This window comes from Gossypium arboreum, chromosome 5 (genome assembly GCF_025698485.1).
Source record: "Gossypium arboreum isolate Shixiya-1 chromosome 5, ASM2569848v2, whole genome shotgun sequence".
NCBI lineage: Eukaryota > Viridiplantae > Streptophyta > Magnoliopsida > Malvales > Malvaceae > Gossypium > Gossypium arboreum.
Window position 1 is genome coordinate 21152360 of NC_069074.1, and position 15210 is coordinate 21167569.

The following is a 15210-nucleotide window of genomic DNA, read 5'->3' on the forward strand; positions in this document are numbered from 1 at the left end:
GTTTCATATATAATTTGATTTGAACTTTGTATTTTATAATAACTATTTCAATAAACATGTATTCTAAGTTTTTATGCAAATTTGTCAACTTATATACGTGTTATATGATTACTAATTCATCATTATGTTGAAAATGTCTTATGTTGGTTTCTAATTCCATTTTGTTTCATATATATATATATATATATATATATATATATATCTTTTTGATTTGTGCATCATTTTATTTTGTGGCATGTTATTGTGTGTATTGTTTTGATTGTGTTGAATTGTTACATTATCATTTTCGTCATTGTATTACGATATCATTTATTTCCTATGCATGATTGTAATCGGATTATATTTTTTTGGTTAATTGTATTTAATTTTTAGTTCGCTAATTGATTGTGTCTTATGTATGCCTATTACCCCATTTCATCATTTTTCACTTGTTTTATGAAATGTGGTTTTACAAAATCTAAATTTTATAATTAATTTCATCTTATTTCAAATAGAATTAATGCGTTTTAAGCTAGTTCCACAATTATTAGAAACTCTTTAAAACGAAGACGATATTCGTTATTTGGCAATTTGCGAAATAGTGCCCTAACGTGCTGCGTTGCAATTTCTCGTTTGCTTAAAATAATCAAATATCCCTTCAAAATTTCATGCATATCTTCTAAAATCATTTAAAACGAAGGTAATATTCGGCGCTTGACAATTGGGAATCATGCCCTATCGTCTTTGGGTTGTGATTTCTCATTTGCTCAAAGCAATCGAATATTCCTTTAGGTTTTCACTCATGTTTATTAAAATTTTTCAAAACGAGGCGACGATCGATGTTTGGCAACTTGAGAATCGAGCCCTATTGTCTTTGGGTTGCACTTTTTCATTTGCTCAAAACAATCAAAGACCCCTTCGGAATTTCACTCGTATTTTCTAAGGTGAGGCAATGTTTGATGTTCGGAAATTCAAGAAATCATGCCATACTGTGCTGGTTTTCGGTTTTTTCGTTGGACTGAATAGTTGTGCATCCTTTTGTCAAGTTCAAATTGTAAATTTTCGGGCGTCGAAACAAAAGGATTTTTGACAATCAACTCGGGTTATTCAACTTTTATTAAAAGAGCCACATTTCAAAAAAAAAAATATTTTTAGACATAAGGACAGTATTTAATCGATTTGGTATCAATTGTGGGCGTAGTGAGGGTGCTAATCCTTCCTCATGCGTAACCGACTCCCGGGCCCGTTTTCTGAAATTTTCGTAGACCAGAGTCGTTGTTTTAATAAACCGAAAATGTTTTATTAAAATAACCAAATTCTTAGATAACCGATCACATCAAAACAAAGATCGGTGGCGACTCCATGCATTTGTTTTTCAAAAGTCGATTTCCCCCCCTTTTTTTTAAATTTTAAAATTTTTAAATCGAGGGATGGTTTCGACATGAACATTGGATGAATGTGTTCTATAACTCTAATGATTTTGCCTCGTTATCGATGCAATACAGTTTTTACTGCTGCATAGGTATTTACACATTGTATTTTCCAAGTTGATTTGCATTACATGTGTTTTTTTGTAGGCTTGCCTACAAAGGCGGTTAACTTGTATGCCTCATGTAGTATTTATGATATTATGCAAGGTTCGTCCCAATTACGAGTTCACTTTTTTCATTCTAAGATTGGTTTGATGGATTCACGATTAGGGGTGTAATCGAGCAGAGTTGAGCCGAGCTTGAATACTGTAAGCTCGAGTTTGAACTCGACTCAAAATTAGAATATGGATACTTGACTTTAAGTTCAATCAAACATATATTTTTAAGCTTGATCTCAGCTTGAGATATAATGGAACTACTCAAGCTCGAGCTCGATTAAGCTCGTTTACCAATTTTTATACTCAAGCTCGAACTCAACCTCGATCTCAACTCAGTAATTAAGCTTAAGGTTAATAATATATATTAAGGGCAATAACATAATTTAATAATATAAAAATATGAAAAATTTGATAAGGCTCACGACCTATTCGAATTAAGTATTACTAAGCTTGAATTCGACTCAGTCAATAGCTCAAGCTCAGCTCAATAATTACCGAATTGAATTCAAAATTTTCAAGTAAAATCCAAGTAGCTTATGAGCACCAATGCCTCATTTAAATCCTTATTGACAGTTTCGTGGCACTAGGTCCCATTCTTGAGACTACTTATGGCTGACCCTTTTACAAAATGTCGAGCTATTTGCTGGGCTTAATCTACTTGGTTGATAGTTGTATCCTCCCGAACTTTTAATATGTCTAAGTTAGTCTTTAAGGCATTTTTATTTGAGTTTTGATCTATGTACTGGACCCTTAGGGAATTAATCCCATTTTTACTAGAACTTCTACTCCATAAACTAAAGTAAGAGGAGCTTGTCTTGTAGCCTATGTTACTATTGTCTTGTTGACCCAAAAGATTCTATAGCTTATTTTTCTCATGCACCCTTCGCATCATCGAGTTGCTTTTTTTAGGGTAGTAAGAACGTTCTTATTGGTGGATTCAACTTGCTGAGTTTTTTATTTTTTATTTTTTTGTGAATAGGCTACAAAAGCGTGAACCAAAACTATATTAAATCTGTCATAGAAATCCTACAACTTTCCTAAAAATTGTTTTCTGTTATCTATTATTCACTCGTTTGGTATTCCAAATAGAAACAAGATGTTTTCTTAAAGGTAAGTTTTCATGGAAAAGGTTGAGCTTTCATTTGACATAGCATTTTTTGACGGTCATAAGACGACTTTTAGCTACTTATTATGGATCTAGAGAAGTTCTAATTGTTTATCCATTTTCTCTAATGCCTTTTACCTTACTTCAAATGCGTTGAATAAAAGTTGAAACTGTAAAGCACATAGAGAGTGTGTACCATGCTATTGTGAAATTGATGTTGTAGTGTTTGTTGTTGAGGATTGTGGAAATATTTGTGGTTTGCTATTGACATATGGTTGTCTAGAAGTGGCTAATAGGATGCTTGTTCTTGAAATCATCGAGTTGGCCAAACAATTGAAGGAAGTCCAATAGTGACTTGAAAAGTAGTTGTGATTGTTGGGTGAGTTTGGTGACATGGACTGATAGTTATGGTGTTATAACCTTGACCAAGTCATACCCAACTAGTGAATGCTATTGGGATTTTCATAATAGACATATTGTTCTCCAGGAAGAGTTGTTGAAGTCGGTATTTTTTGATTAACTGGATCTGGTCCGACCCATTATCAAATCTACTCATGTTCTAACACTTGTACAAAACTGAATAATATAGACACAAACAAATAAAATGAAAACCAATACAACGCTAAGAAATAAAATTAAATATGAAACGGCCCAAGACATTCACTGAGACGGACCAAAATCCTCTAGACTCATGGACAAACACAGCAATTAGTATAGGTCCATAGCTCTACTTGACACGTTGAACCTAAAACAACAATTCCGGAACCCATAACGGTAAAGGTCAAATAATATAAACACCACCCCAATGAAGATAACAGAAAGACACCACCAAAATGACTCGTAAAACCCGGGAAATTAAACCAAAGCAATGTTGCTTTCGCCGCCAGGGGGTTTGCGTACACCACCGAAGTAGTCTCGAGACTCTAACTTCCCATCAGCGAAGATGTTGCTGCCGCTCATCTCTCGCAGTTTTGCCACGCTAAGCGGTTTCTCTGCAGAACCTGGTGGAACATCACCCTTAAATATGTCATTTCCTGAAAGCTCAGCAAACTTCTTATCATAAATTTTCTTTGCTGTCTTAACCACCTCCTCCTCACTTGACATGTTACCTGCAGCAGGCTACAAAATAACATCCAAGCTCAACAACCAGTTAGATATTCAGATTTTTAATTAAAGATGCAAATTTCGGCAAGGAACTCGGAACTATGCTTGCTAGTCTCCGTATAAGTAAAACTGAAGCAAAGAAATGTCATTCTGATATTTCATAACCTAATTCCAAAGCACAACTTTAGGATTCTTAGCTACCTTAGGTGCAATACATTGAACAATAAATCTCAAAACAAAAATGCATACCAAGTTCAAAGCACAATTTGCTTATGCATTTAAAATATGAACCAAGTAGGGGTCAAAATACATGTACTTACATTATGCATATCAGGTTCTCTCATGTCAAAATTATCCTTCAATGCCAATGCACGTACGGTTGTCGTCCTGGGCAAAATTTCAGGTGGAGGCGCGAAGATGTCATGTCCGCTAAGCTCCTTGCACTTTGCATCAGAGAGCTGCTTCGTCAACATTGCTTCCTCACTTTTCAATGTTCCACTTAGCTCACGCTGCTTCGCTACCTCTGTAAGAGTAGTTGGCTGTTTGGGGGAAATACTTTCATCCTCAGCAAATGAGATGTGATTGATTCCAGCTAAGGCTTGCTGGGCGCAAAACATAAAAAACGTTTAGCAAAACAATATTGATACGAATATATTATGTTCTAAACATTGGTCTGAACTACAGATATCTATCTTCTCATAACAAAAAATGAAAGAACGAACGCATACCTGGTACATCCTAAGTCCTGTTTTGCCGTTCGGAATGGAATTGGCACTACCTGGTTCTAACTCATCATTTTCACCGTTGGCTGCAAAAATACCACTGCCGGTCATCTCCTTCATTTTATATCCAGAACAAGGTTTCCTGAACATTGGAACATACGAATAAGTAGCTTAAAACCAAATCGATGGAGCCCTGAATTCGCTCTCTCGTTTTACCACAGAGAAGAAGGAAGGAAGAAAAAATGGAACAAGTTTTGAACAGCTTTACTTAATTATACTTAGAATGCTAATAAGCAAATGAATCTTAATAAAAGAAAATAATTTTCAGAAATTACACTAGTAACTGATTTATTGACGTACATTAAATCATCAGCCTCACATAATTTTTACTAATTCCAAACAGTAAGAACTTCTATCGGATTCACGAAGACATGATTGATTTGGTACGTGAGCAATAGTTAGAGTTCGTAAACGGTTGGTACAGTTGAATTTCAAGGGGAACCCGATAGATCATCAATAAATCATTGGCAAATAAAAGCTAATAAGGAAATTAATCACAGATACGCACAGATTAAAAGTCAAAATTTTCTTTGCTTCGGTTTTTTTTTTTCAAAAATTTCAGAACGGTAATGTTTAAATAATAGAGAGAGAAATGACAGAAACAAACAAGAATAATAAGACAAAAGGCGAAATTCTAGTTACAGTTCAGGTTTCCAACTGACAAATAAAATAACGTCTACCTAGAAAGTTTTGAAAACAATAAATTTAAAATGAAATGAAGGTAGAGTTAGGAGAGAAAGAAGGCGGAAGCAGATCTCACCGTTTGTTTAAGCTTTCAAATTCTTCATCTGTCACTTGACCTCCAAACACCACTTTCCTGATCCCATCCGACGGCTACCAATAATTAAAATAAATAAATCAAAAACACTAATTCACCAGCCAAACAAAAGAAAAAAGAAAGAATCTGAAAGAAGTACCTGGTAAGGGCGGGTGGAGCGCGGGGCGGAGGCGGGGGAATGGGTATTTGGAGTTTCGGACCAAGTGAGAAGATCTGCTGTGGAAGTGTGTGGTTTCCTCACTGGAGTGCTCCTCTCCATTTTTGTGTGGATTCTTTTTTTTTCGCTAAATTCACTCTCAAAACTGCCAAAAACAGTATGGTTCTAAAAAAAATACAAAACCCGAAATGAGAAAAAGAAAAGCCTTGGGTTCCTCTACTCTTACTCAGTTTTAGAGGTTTAAATAAGTGACCAACTTTCCTTCTTTGTTGTAATTTTATTGGATTGCTTCAATTATATAAATATAACGCTGGAAGAAGCGTAAGAGTAGCTGCTACTCTACTTCAGTTTTAAAACCAACAACATATTCTTAAAAACTAATAACAAGTAAAACGGAGATGGAAGGAATCCGTTCGGAATTTAATTTTAATTAAAAATTCAAATTTTAAAAAACTTTAATTGATTTTAGGATTCGACCGCTACGTGTCAATTCAGATTTCGATGGAGAAAGTTTTTGGTGATGTTAGCTCCGATACCCGATGAAATTTTGTTGTTATCGTTTCAAAATTCTAAAAATCTAATTTTGAATTTATATCTAAACTTGTGACTTGGTTAATGGATACAAAGTACGAACTTGAAAAATAATAAAAAAAAAAAACCAACTTCAAATAAAAGGGAAGGTTTACTTCATTTAATAATTCCGACCCAATCTCCCCTCAAATAATTAAAGCTTAATTTTGGAGTGAGACATAAATTTTAATATAAAAATCTTATCTATTGTAGTAGAATCTTTTTACATTTTTTTGTAAAGAAAAGTTGGAGTGAGGAGAATTTGGGGTTCTCGTTGACTTAAGTAAATAAATCATTTGAATAATTTTGTATTGCAGCTCCGCCCCATGTGAGCCAGCAATATACCCCATTTCATTCACGGCTCGCCTTTCACCTTTCGCTTTGTTTTCACGTGCGGTGATAATGGACCTACCCGCTAAGGATAAGCTTTACCATACAATATTGGGTAAATTCCACACAGAAATCATTCAATTATCAATTTTTTTTTTATTTTAGGTACTTAAAAATTTTATAAACACTCACGTTACATAGTTGGGCGACTTTTATCACTTTCGCTAAATTTTCTCTTAAATAATAATATTATTTTAAAAATTGCCCCTAATAGCTTTGGTTTTTTTATTTCATCATCATCATTTTTCATTATCTCTTCAACCACCACTATTCATAAATTTATGAGAAAGTAATTAAGGCTTCAAATTGTATATCAATGTCACTTTCTTTAAGATTCTATTTTTCTACACATATATTTTGGTATGCAAAAGAGTTACTGGCAAATAAACATTGAAGATACAACAGGGCCTAACGACTGTTGATGTTTTGCACTGACGAAAACAATCTACTGAGCATTAAGTAGAGCATTGCAAGAATATTGATTTCTATAAAGAATATCTATGATAATTCTTTATAGAACAGTTTAGAAATATAAAAAATGATGAGAGAATAGAAAGAAACTTTGTTTCTATGTATTTTTTTGGGCGTGTCATGCAAATGAAATTATACTCCTATTTATAAGAGGTCTCATGTCTCTTCATAAGAACATAACCATCAAAATGGATAGTGATATCTCTAACACTAAATATAATTATTCAATATATATTTGCTTAAATATTTATGATTACTTGTTAATAATAAAATGACAAAACTTTTGATTATTTATAACTTTTTATTTGCAAACTATTGAAATATTATAAATATTTTGAAAATGCTCCAACATGGAACACTTTTAACCTACCCTGTCAGAGACAATTGTTGAGCTTCTCCTTTGTATGGAACAAACATAGAGCTTACATGGGGCCTCACCAAGTCAACATCAATCCCATCACCACCTAGCTAAAAAGGTTACCACGTTCCACAGGAGGCCAACCAAGAACGTTGTGGACACATGCTAAGACTTGTGGCATTCCATACCCGACTCAGACGATAGATCTAAATCCGAGATGTTAGATCCGTTACTAGAGCAACTCAGATAACAATCATTCATTACATCAAGTTAAATGATCAATTTTTAGAAAATTTTTATAAAAGCATAGAAAATAGATTAATTAAAATTTTAAAACATTAAAATCATGTTGAAAGCATTAAAAATTCATTTATAGGGGTTTAAAGGTCTCAGGGACCAAAAATAAGCCTTAGAAGGTTGAGAATACTCAAAACAAGGTAGGGCATCAGTGCAAGTGGAGAGAAATATTGATACTTCTCCTTGGTACTGTAGATTTTGGCATTTTGATACACATGTTGCGATACCACAAGAGCTTGGTATCAATACCTGTGTCCCATGTAACAAAAATTGCCTAAAACTCACTTGTTAATTTTGAAACCTAAAAACTCAAACTTAAAATTGCAGGACTCAAGAATCAAGTTTAAAATATCAAAACACCTCCAATCATAGTGAACATAAATCAAGCTAGAGATCAACTATACGCAAACTAAATTTCTTAAAAACATGTCCAACTAAACCATCAATCAACTCAAAACATGATAAACTATTGTTCAAGTGCATATACCACACCAATTAAGTATGCATACACATTGAAGGTATTCAAACTTTTTAGTAAACACATAAAACTCTTTAGGTTCTGTAGGCCTAGGTATATGCTATTTACTAATAACCTCAAAATAAACATTACTTTTACTTGACTGAGGTGAGTCTTATATTTAGATGTCGTTAACTACATAAGTCAATCAGAAACATCACTTAACACCTACGTACGAAAATAATATATCCGCTTGCTGAGCATTGAAAGCTTGTGAATTAATTCAAATAAGTTAAATTTTTTTTTTTTGGTATGAATAAAAATTTAAATTTCAAACCTAAATACTAATCGAGAAATAATAAACAAGAATTAAAATGAAAGTCTTAGATATACAGGAGTTATTTGAGTGATTTAAAAAGAAATAGCGGACGTGAAAGTTAAGAGATTATACATTTTAACAAGAGTGATTATCCATCAGGATTAGAATTCTGAGAAGAATGCTGAATTATTACCATAAGAATCTCCGACAAAATCTTTGACACCACTACCTTTTTAAAATTTTCTTTTAAGCAAAAAAGTACTTTTCCTTTGACTAAAGAGTGAAGTGTTTTGGGATAGGTTGGAGCAATTGAGCTTTCCGCACCCATATGTCTTAGGACGCACACAATTACACGTGTATACTACAATTTATAATGGAGGGGGTTTCTTTCATACAAATGTTGATTTTTTTTTTTTTATGAATATTATAGTTCCACTTCCACCCCTACATTATTTCATTTATAACTTATGAAAATTATTTTATTGCGGGGTGGATATAGTAAAAAAAATTAAATATATAAACAATATTTTCTAGAAATAATTTAGACATCGGCAATTATAAAAAAAAATGCAAAAAGCAAAATAATTATGAGTGGAGTGAAAAACCTGCGACTTGACCCAACAAACAAAACCAAAGATTCCTTAAAAGAAACCATATTTATTTCCTAGATTTGAGTTTACAACAAAAGCAAAAGTTTGATGGTGAAGGTTTTTCTTTCAGAAATATATTAATGTTGCGCAAATGATTTTCATTTGACTTCAAACATCAATTTCTTCAATCAAATTAATTAACTAAATGTTTGGGACCAATCAGAAGATGTCGGCAGGTGATTGCTTTCGTATCTTAATGACTTAAAATTTAAAGTTAGCTAAGATTTGATTGTTCTTTTGATTCACAACCAAAATATATGAAAAAGGAAACCAAGCATAATGTATTTATTTAACAACAATTTTCTCAACCAACCAAGGTTTAATTATCCACGAAATAATTCACACTCTACCCTCACAAAAACTTGAATGCAACCTTCGCTTCTTATAAACCAAAAGAAGATTATTTTCCTAAAGTTAAACTAATTGCTTCAAAATGTTTCTTTTTGGCCCTCATTATTCGAATATCTTCTCTTTTTCTTTTTGCCATAATTATATTTATTAACTTGAATTCTTATTTTCTTTTTTAATTCTTATGCTATAAATATATTATCACATATACAATATCATATTAACTTATTATTTTTACATATCATTAAAAAAATTTAGATTTAATAGTTGTTATTTGTATCCAGTCTGAAATTTCAGATTTTAAAAAATTTAAAAGCTAAGATTGATAAAATTAGAACTAAATCTATAACTGTATACATAAAACAAGACTAATAACAAAACTTATCCAAATCAATTTAACTACTAATATTCAAATAAAGATTAAAATTTCACAAAAAAAAAAAATAACGACTAAAATTCATCACGAGAATTATAAGCGACTAAATTCACATCTTTTGCACTTCTTCTTTGGAAGGAAAGAAAAATCTATATTGTTGAGGGATAAGAAAGAAAGATACCTACAATGAATCTAATGTGGATGTGATGAAAAAGAAGTAATTATTGTATACATGTTGGTGGAGCTTTGTAATTTTCGCCAAGTTTCTTTGCTTTGCTTGCAAGACATCCACAAGTTTCAATTAACAAAGGGCTTGAATAAATGAGGACAAAGAAAAACCCAAGAATAAGAAACGAGAGGCCAGGCCCTCCGCAAAAACAACAAAAATAACGCCCACCGTGGGGCTCGAACCCACGACCACAAGGTTAAGAGCCTTGCGCTCTACCGACTGAGCTAGACGGGCTTGTTGCTTCTGACTGTTAACCATAATATCTTTATCCCGAATTATAATCTTTCATGGACTCTGGCATTTTCTTTTATTGGAGATGAGTCCTTATGCCAATAGACAGCACACTTTGCGGGCTGGAAAACATATGCATGGGAACTGGAAGTGGTAACACTGGTTTACTGGTTTATTTCCAAGTAAAAGATAATTCTCTTAGAGAAGCCTCTAGTAAGAATACTTCAGAGACCAGAAATAATATCAGTTCCATAACAACATAAGCACGGATTGCAGAGCTTTCAAAAATGGATGGATTTATGTAAGAATCCCTGAGATGCTGCTGCTGTATAGGACCCTGCACTTTGTTGCTTGAGCTTTCACATTCTATAGCCCGTCCTTTTTAGTGATTTTGAAACCGTTTGCCTAAGTGGCCGAAATGTACATGAACAGGAAAAATGAATGCAAAAATTTATAGGCATTTACAATAATCCTTGACCGAATGTGATCAAATTTGACTACTCAAATGTTGTTTGATATGCAGCTTTTTCAGTGTGTATTACCTTTGAACTTATCAAACTTAGGTATGTTTCCTTTTATAGTACGTATCGCTGAAGAGGACCAGAGCAGGTAAGAACTCAATTATGCAAAGGATCGTTGCAGCACACTAAAATTGACTTCAGCTTGATCAAAATGTCAACAGGATGAAAGCGATGCCTCGTCATTGCTGTAACATTCCTCGCTATACATCAAAGAGAGTGTCTACTGGCGTAAAGTATAGGCTTCTCATCATTTTCGTCGGGATCAAGGTCAACCTCATCTTCATAATCCACTTCAATAATGGTTCTGTCTTTAATATATGGTTCTTCCAATTCAAATGGTTGAGATTGAGAATGATCTCCACCTTCAGGCATAGTATCTGACAATAGCTCTCGCATCTCGGATTCTATGAGTGCTTCCATTTGAGCTCGCTCTCTATCCTTCGGGTAGGTGAAGTAGAGAAATGAATAGATGAAACAACAGAGTGCCATCGGAATTCCTATTGCTGTGTACAGTGCTTTTGCCAACGACAAAGCGTTTTCTCTATCTGTTGCAATCTCTTCAGATTCACTTGCTCCTTTCCGAATAGGTTTGTAACCGTAAAAGTGCTGAGCTAGAATTCCAACTGCAGGAGGGGCGAACGATGACAAGATGGATTCAAAAGATCTGTCCAAAGCATAGACGCTTGTTCTAGATTTCTCTGGAACTATTTCTGCAAATATTGGACTGCATGCATAGGAACATTCACATTCCACGTTATCAATATAGGAACAAGAAAATTCCTTTGAACCCTCAACTATACATGCTCAAGTTTGTCAATTCTTTTTTGGCTCTTCATGTGTTTTCTACAAGTAACTCAGGCTTATGTCCGGACTCTTGCATTCCTTGATCCAATATTTGATAGGACATTTCGAGATACATTTAGTTTTGTCCAGCTTATGACAAAACTAAGTTGGTAAATGCAACATTGCGAGTATGTAAAATGTAATTTCATGTAATGGAATATTAGACAAAATAGATGGAGGGAAAAGAGAAAGTTTGAGAATCTTACTTGTTTGCAGCTGGAGCATTCCAGGAAATGCAGAAGCCGACAATGATTAAGACCAAACCATGCATCACACCTGTGGATGGATCATCAGGTAAAACAAGCAAGAGTATTGCTGCTAAAGGGATGGCCGATGCCGAGCTTATTTGGGCTAGAATGATCCTTCCGGAATTCGGGAGACGTGTGGACAGGAAATCCCCCATCTTACCACCAAAAAGGCCCCCCACAGAAGTAGCAATCACAAACATGGCTATCAGGAATGCAGTTTTCTTGTGGGAGAACCCAATTAACTCCAACCACATCGGTGCAAATGACAATGCAGACCAGGGGAATGAACCAGTAACACCCTGAGCAACGATAATTTGAAATGATGGGATCTTTACGACTGATTTTGCTTCCAGAACCAAGCCCTTCACTTCAGACCATAAGGCTCTATTTGACATTTGATTGCTAGATTTTGCCCCACTATCTGAAAAATGTGGATCATTGGCAAAGAGGTAGACTAACGTACCAACAATAATGCTGATTAGTCCTACCAGATGGAAGGCAATTCTCCAACCAGGGATACCGATGAATGTTATTGGAGCTATTAGTACTGCAATGAATCCTCCAATAACAGAACCGAGATTGCTTGTGAGTTGTAACCACCCAAAAGCCATACCACGGTTACTGTCATCTGTTGAGTCAGCAACAAGGGACTGGATTGCAGGTCCAACAATGGCAAGGCCAATTCCGTTTAAAGCTCTAGATATGGCCACCTGTTCAAATGATGCCAAATGACTAAATAATTTAAGTAGGTTGCTTGCTCTAGCCGTTACCAGTACTTCCTGTAGCACTCTAAGCAATTTTTATAGTAGCTAACTGAAAAATCCCCCAAACAAATTGTAGACATATGATATTTTAGGGAATTCATAACTACAGATTTGTTAACTCATAAGGAAACAATAGAAAAAAAATAAAAAAAGTTTAACCTGACATCAGCCTTAAGAAGCAGTTGAACCAAGAAAATAAACACCTCTAACCCTCTGTGCTTCACTGACCAAGCAAGGAAAAAACCATAACATTAAAGAAAAAGTGAAAACACCAAAATATTCCAAGATTTCTTTTGGTGCCACAAATGTGCATCTTCAACAATGTTTCTCAATTCAAGTTACAATTATCAATGGCAGATGAAATCCATTAAAGCATTTTCCTCTGTTTTTCTTCGCCAGATTACCAGATCCATCATAACCAAGAATACAAGTGGATGTCACCACCATCAGACCAAATATTTGCACCATTATATTTGCCAATACACTCAACCGATCCAATCCAAAACAACCAAAACATAATCAGGCAATACGCTCCAATCACTAATTCACAATACAGAAAACCTCTATTAAACCATACTCAATTCAACAAACTTGAACCGAAACAACATATAAAGAACAAAACCAAAATCCCTGATTCCCGGGCATCACCTTTCACATCCCCACCAACCAAGCAAAGAAAGATAAATAAAAGATCACTCGATTAACAAAAAATAAAGGGGGCAAAGTATGTAGCTACAGTTTACCTGAAAGAAACTGGAGGAGAAGGCAACAAGGAAAGTGGCAGCAGCCCATAAAAACGCACCAAGAGCTATTACATGGGCTCGATTGTGACTCACAGCCAGGTATGCAGCAATTGGATAACAAGCGGATTGAACGATAGATCTGAACAAGGTGAGAGAGCCGAGTCCAGTGGGGTCGGTGTGAAGGGCAGCACCAACTTCCTTGTAAACGCCTGGTAACAATGACTCATCCGCCCTCTCCATGATCCCTGCCAGGTTCACCAGGACCAGAGTCAAAGTCTCGGCCTTCATTTTTTTCCGCCCTGCTAAGTTATTGTCCCGCAGGTTTTGGGATATCTTTTGCGGACAATTACGTAGAATAGTGGAGTAGTTCCCTAGTTGGCAGCCTCTGTTTGTTTTGGAATATTCGGATGCTTAGAATTTTGGGTGTTGAAAATTGGAAAGGATTACATATATATGGTATATGGCGACAGTTGGGTATGTCTGTGGCAAGACAAATGGAGGCAATTGGAGATACGTGTAACCCATGGGTAAAATTTTGGACTTTGACTAAATTGCAAGGGGGGGTCAGCTATAGATAGATAATATTGGAAACAATGCCGTGCATGGAGGTTGGGGTTAAAGTTTTGAAAAATCAAAATCAAAGATTTATTTGGCTTAAGATTTTATTTTACTGATTTCATGGCATAAAGTACTAGGATGAAGTTCTAGGGAAAAGGAAATTTGTGGAGGATGTGGGCTTACAAATAGCAACTTCGGATTGTGGATTTGGAGAGTTTTATGCATCGCCACTTGGCAGTGAGGGGAAATAGAAGAAAACATGGCGTTGAGTTGCAATTTTTTCTTGTTTTGTTTATTATTTTTGTATATTAATCATGTGTAGGTTCAGTGGCAAAGCTGGGGTAGGGACTTTGGCCCTTAGTTAAAAAATAGAAAGCTACTTGCAAATGTAATAATTTGATTTAATTAAAATAAAAATGATTTGTTTTTTTTAAATTAATAATTCAATTCTAGACATTATTGGATAAAAGTTAAGATAATGTGTAGTGTCTCATCCCATTATGTAATGAGTGAGTTTTGTTTAATTATATTTTGGTTTTTTTGTTTGAGTTTTTTTATTTGATCCATTTTATAATTATTTGGATGTATATTTATAGTTGTAATGTATTTATGATTTTTTATATTTATACTTGTAAACTTCCAAAAAAATAAATGTACTTAACGTAACATTTGTAGTTTCGGCTTTCAAAAATTTTATTTTTCTCGACCCAACATAAAATTTTTGACTTCCTTCCTACGTAAGCCTACCTTCAAATTGTCGAAGCCACGTTTATAAATGATTACTGAAATTGTATTGGATAATAATTAATAGAAAAATGAGGGAGGAAAGCTTGATAAAAAATGGAAATGAATATTATTACAATACAAAAGTATGGGATGGTTGATAAGGTTGGTTCACACCAAGTGGGGTGCAGAGAGTCACTATTATGAAGGAAGTTCAGATAAAGAGAGGTGCAGAAGCTGTTGCTCGCGGAGAAACAACAAAGTAGTTTGGTACAATTTGGGCTAAATAAATTAAGTATTTTAGCTTGTCTTTATCAATCATCCAGGGGATTTATAGGGGGAAAGGATGACCAATCATGAACTCCTATCTCTCAAGCCTAGGCGTCATAATAGGGTTGTGAGTGTTAGCATACAATATTGTTGGAATTGACCTAGAAGAATCAGATGAGAGAGCTGATGGATGTGTTATGGATTGATGGGTGGTTGCAAGGGCTCTTCCCAATACATATTCTTTGTATCATGTAAGTCTTAGGAAAATGGTGCTCAGGGGAAGGTTGTCATATATAATTTGTAAAGATGAGATCTAAAGTGAATCTTATAGGATAGTATATGAAAGTATAT

The 15210-nt window shown here is 34.5% G+C and overlaps 2 protein-coding genes and 1 non-coding gene across 4 annotated transcripts; all 3 read right to left on the bottom strand.

Moving 5' to 3' along the window:
* Positions 1-3165: 3165 nt before the first annotated feature.
* LOC108468114 (uncharacterized) lies at positions 3166-5839 on the bottom strand. 2 transcript variants are annotated; one of them, XM_017768969.2, is made up of 5 exons: positions 5476-5839; positions 5319-5392; positions 4505-4640; positions 4097-4378; positions 3166-3791 (listed from the first exon to the last, which is right to left on the bottom strand). In XM_017768969.2, exons 1-5 carry the CDS (start codon positions 5593-5595, stop codon positions 3528-3530), a joined length of 876 nt encoding a protein of 291 aa, XP_017624458.1. In that variant the 5' UTR covers positions 5596-5839; the 3' UTR covers positions 3166-3527. The 2 variants fall into 2 exon arrangements, with proteins under 2 accessions (XP_017624458.1, XP_052884574.1); XM_053028614.1 differs by lacking the exons at positions 5319-5392; positions 5476-5839 and adding an exon at positions 4859-5232.
* Positions 5840-10119: 4280 nt separating this feature from the next.
* On the bottom strand, positions 10120-10192 carry TRNAK-CUU (transfer RNA lysine (anticodon CUU)). The gene has a single exon. It is a non-coding gene; the product is annotated as a tRNA-Lys (tRNA).
* Positions 10193-10329: 137 nt separating this feature from the next.
* LOC108465768 (uncharacterized) lies at positions 10330-13808 on the bottom strand. The gene is made up of 3 exons (XM_017766152.2): positions 13309-13808; positions 11760-12511; positions 10330-11434 (listed from the first exon to the last, which is right to left on the bottom strand). The coding sequence occupies exons 1-3, from the start codon at positions 13594-13596 to the stop codon at positions 10918-10920; spliced, it is 1557 nt and encodes a 518-aa protein (XP_017621641.1). The 5' UTR covers positions 13597-13808; the 3' UTR covers positions 10330-10917.
* Positions 13809-15210: the final 1402 nt, after the last annotated feature.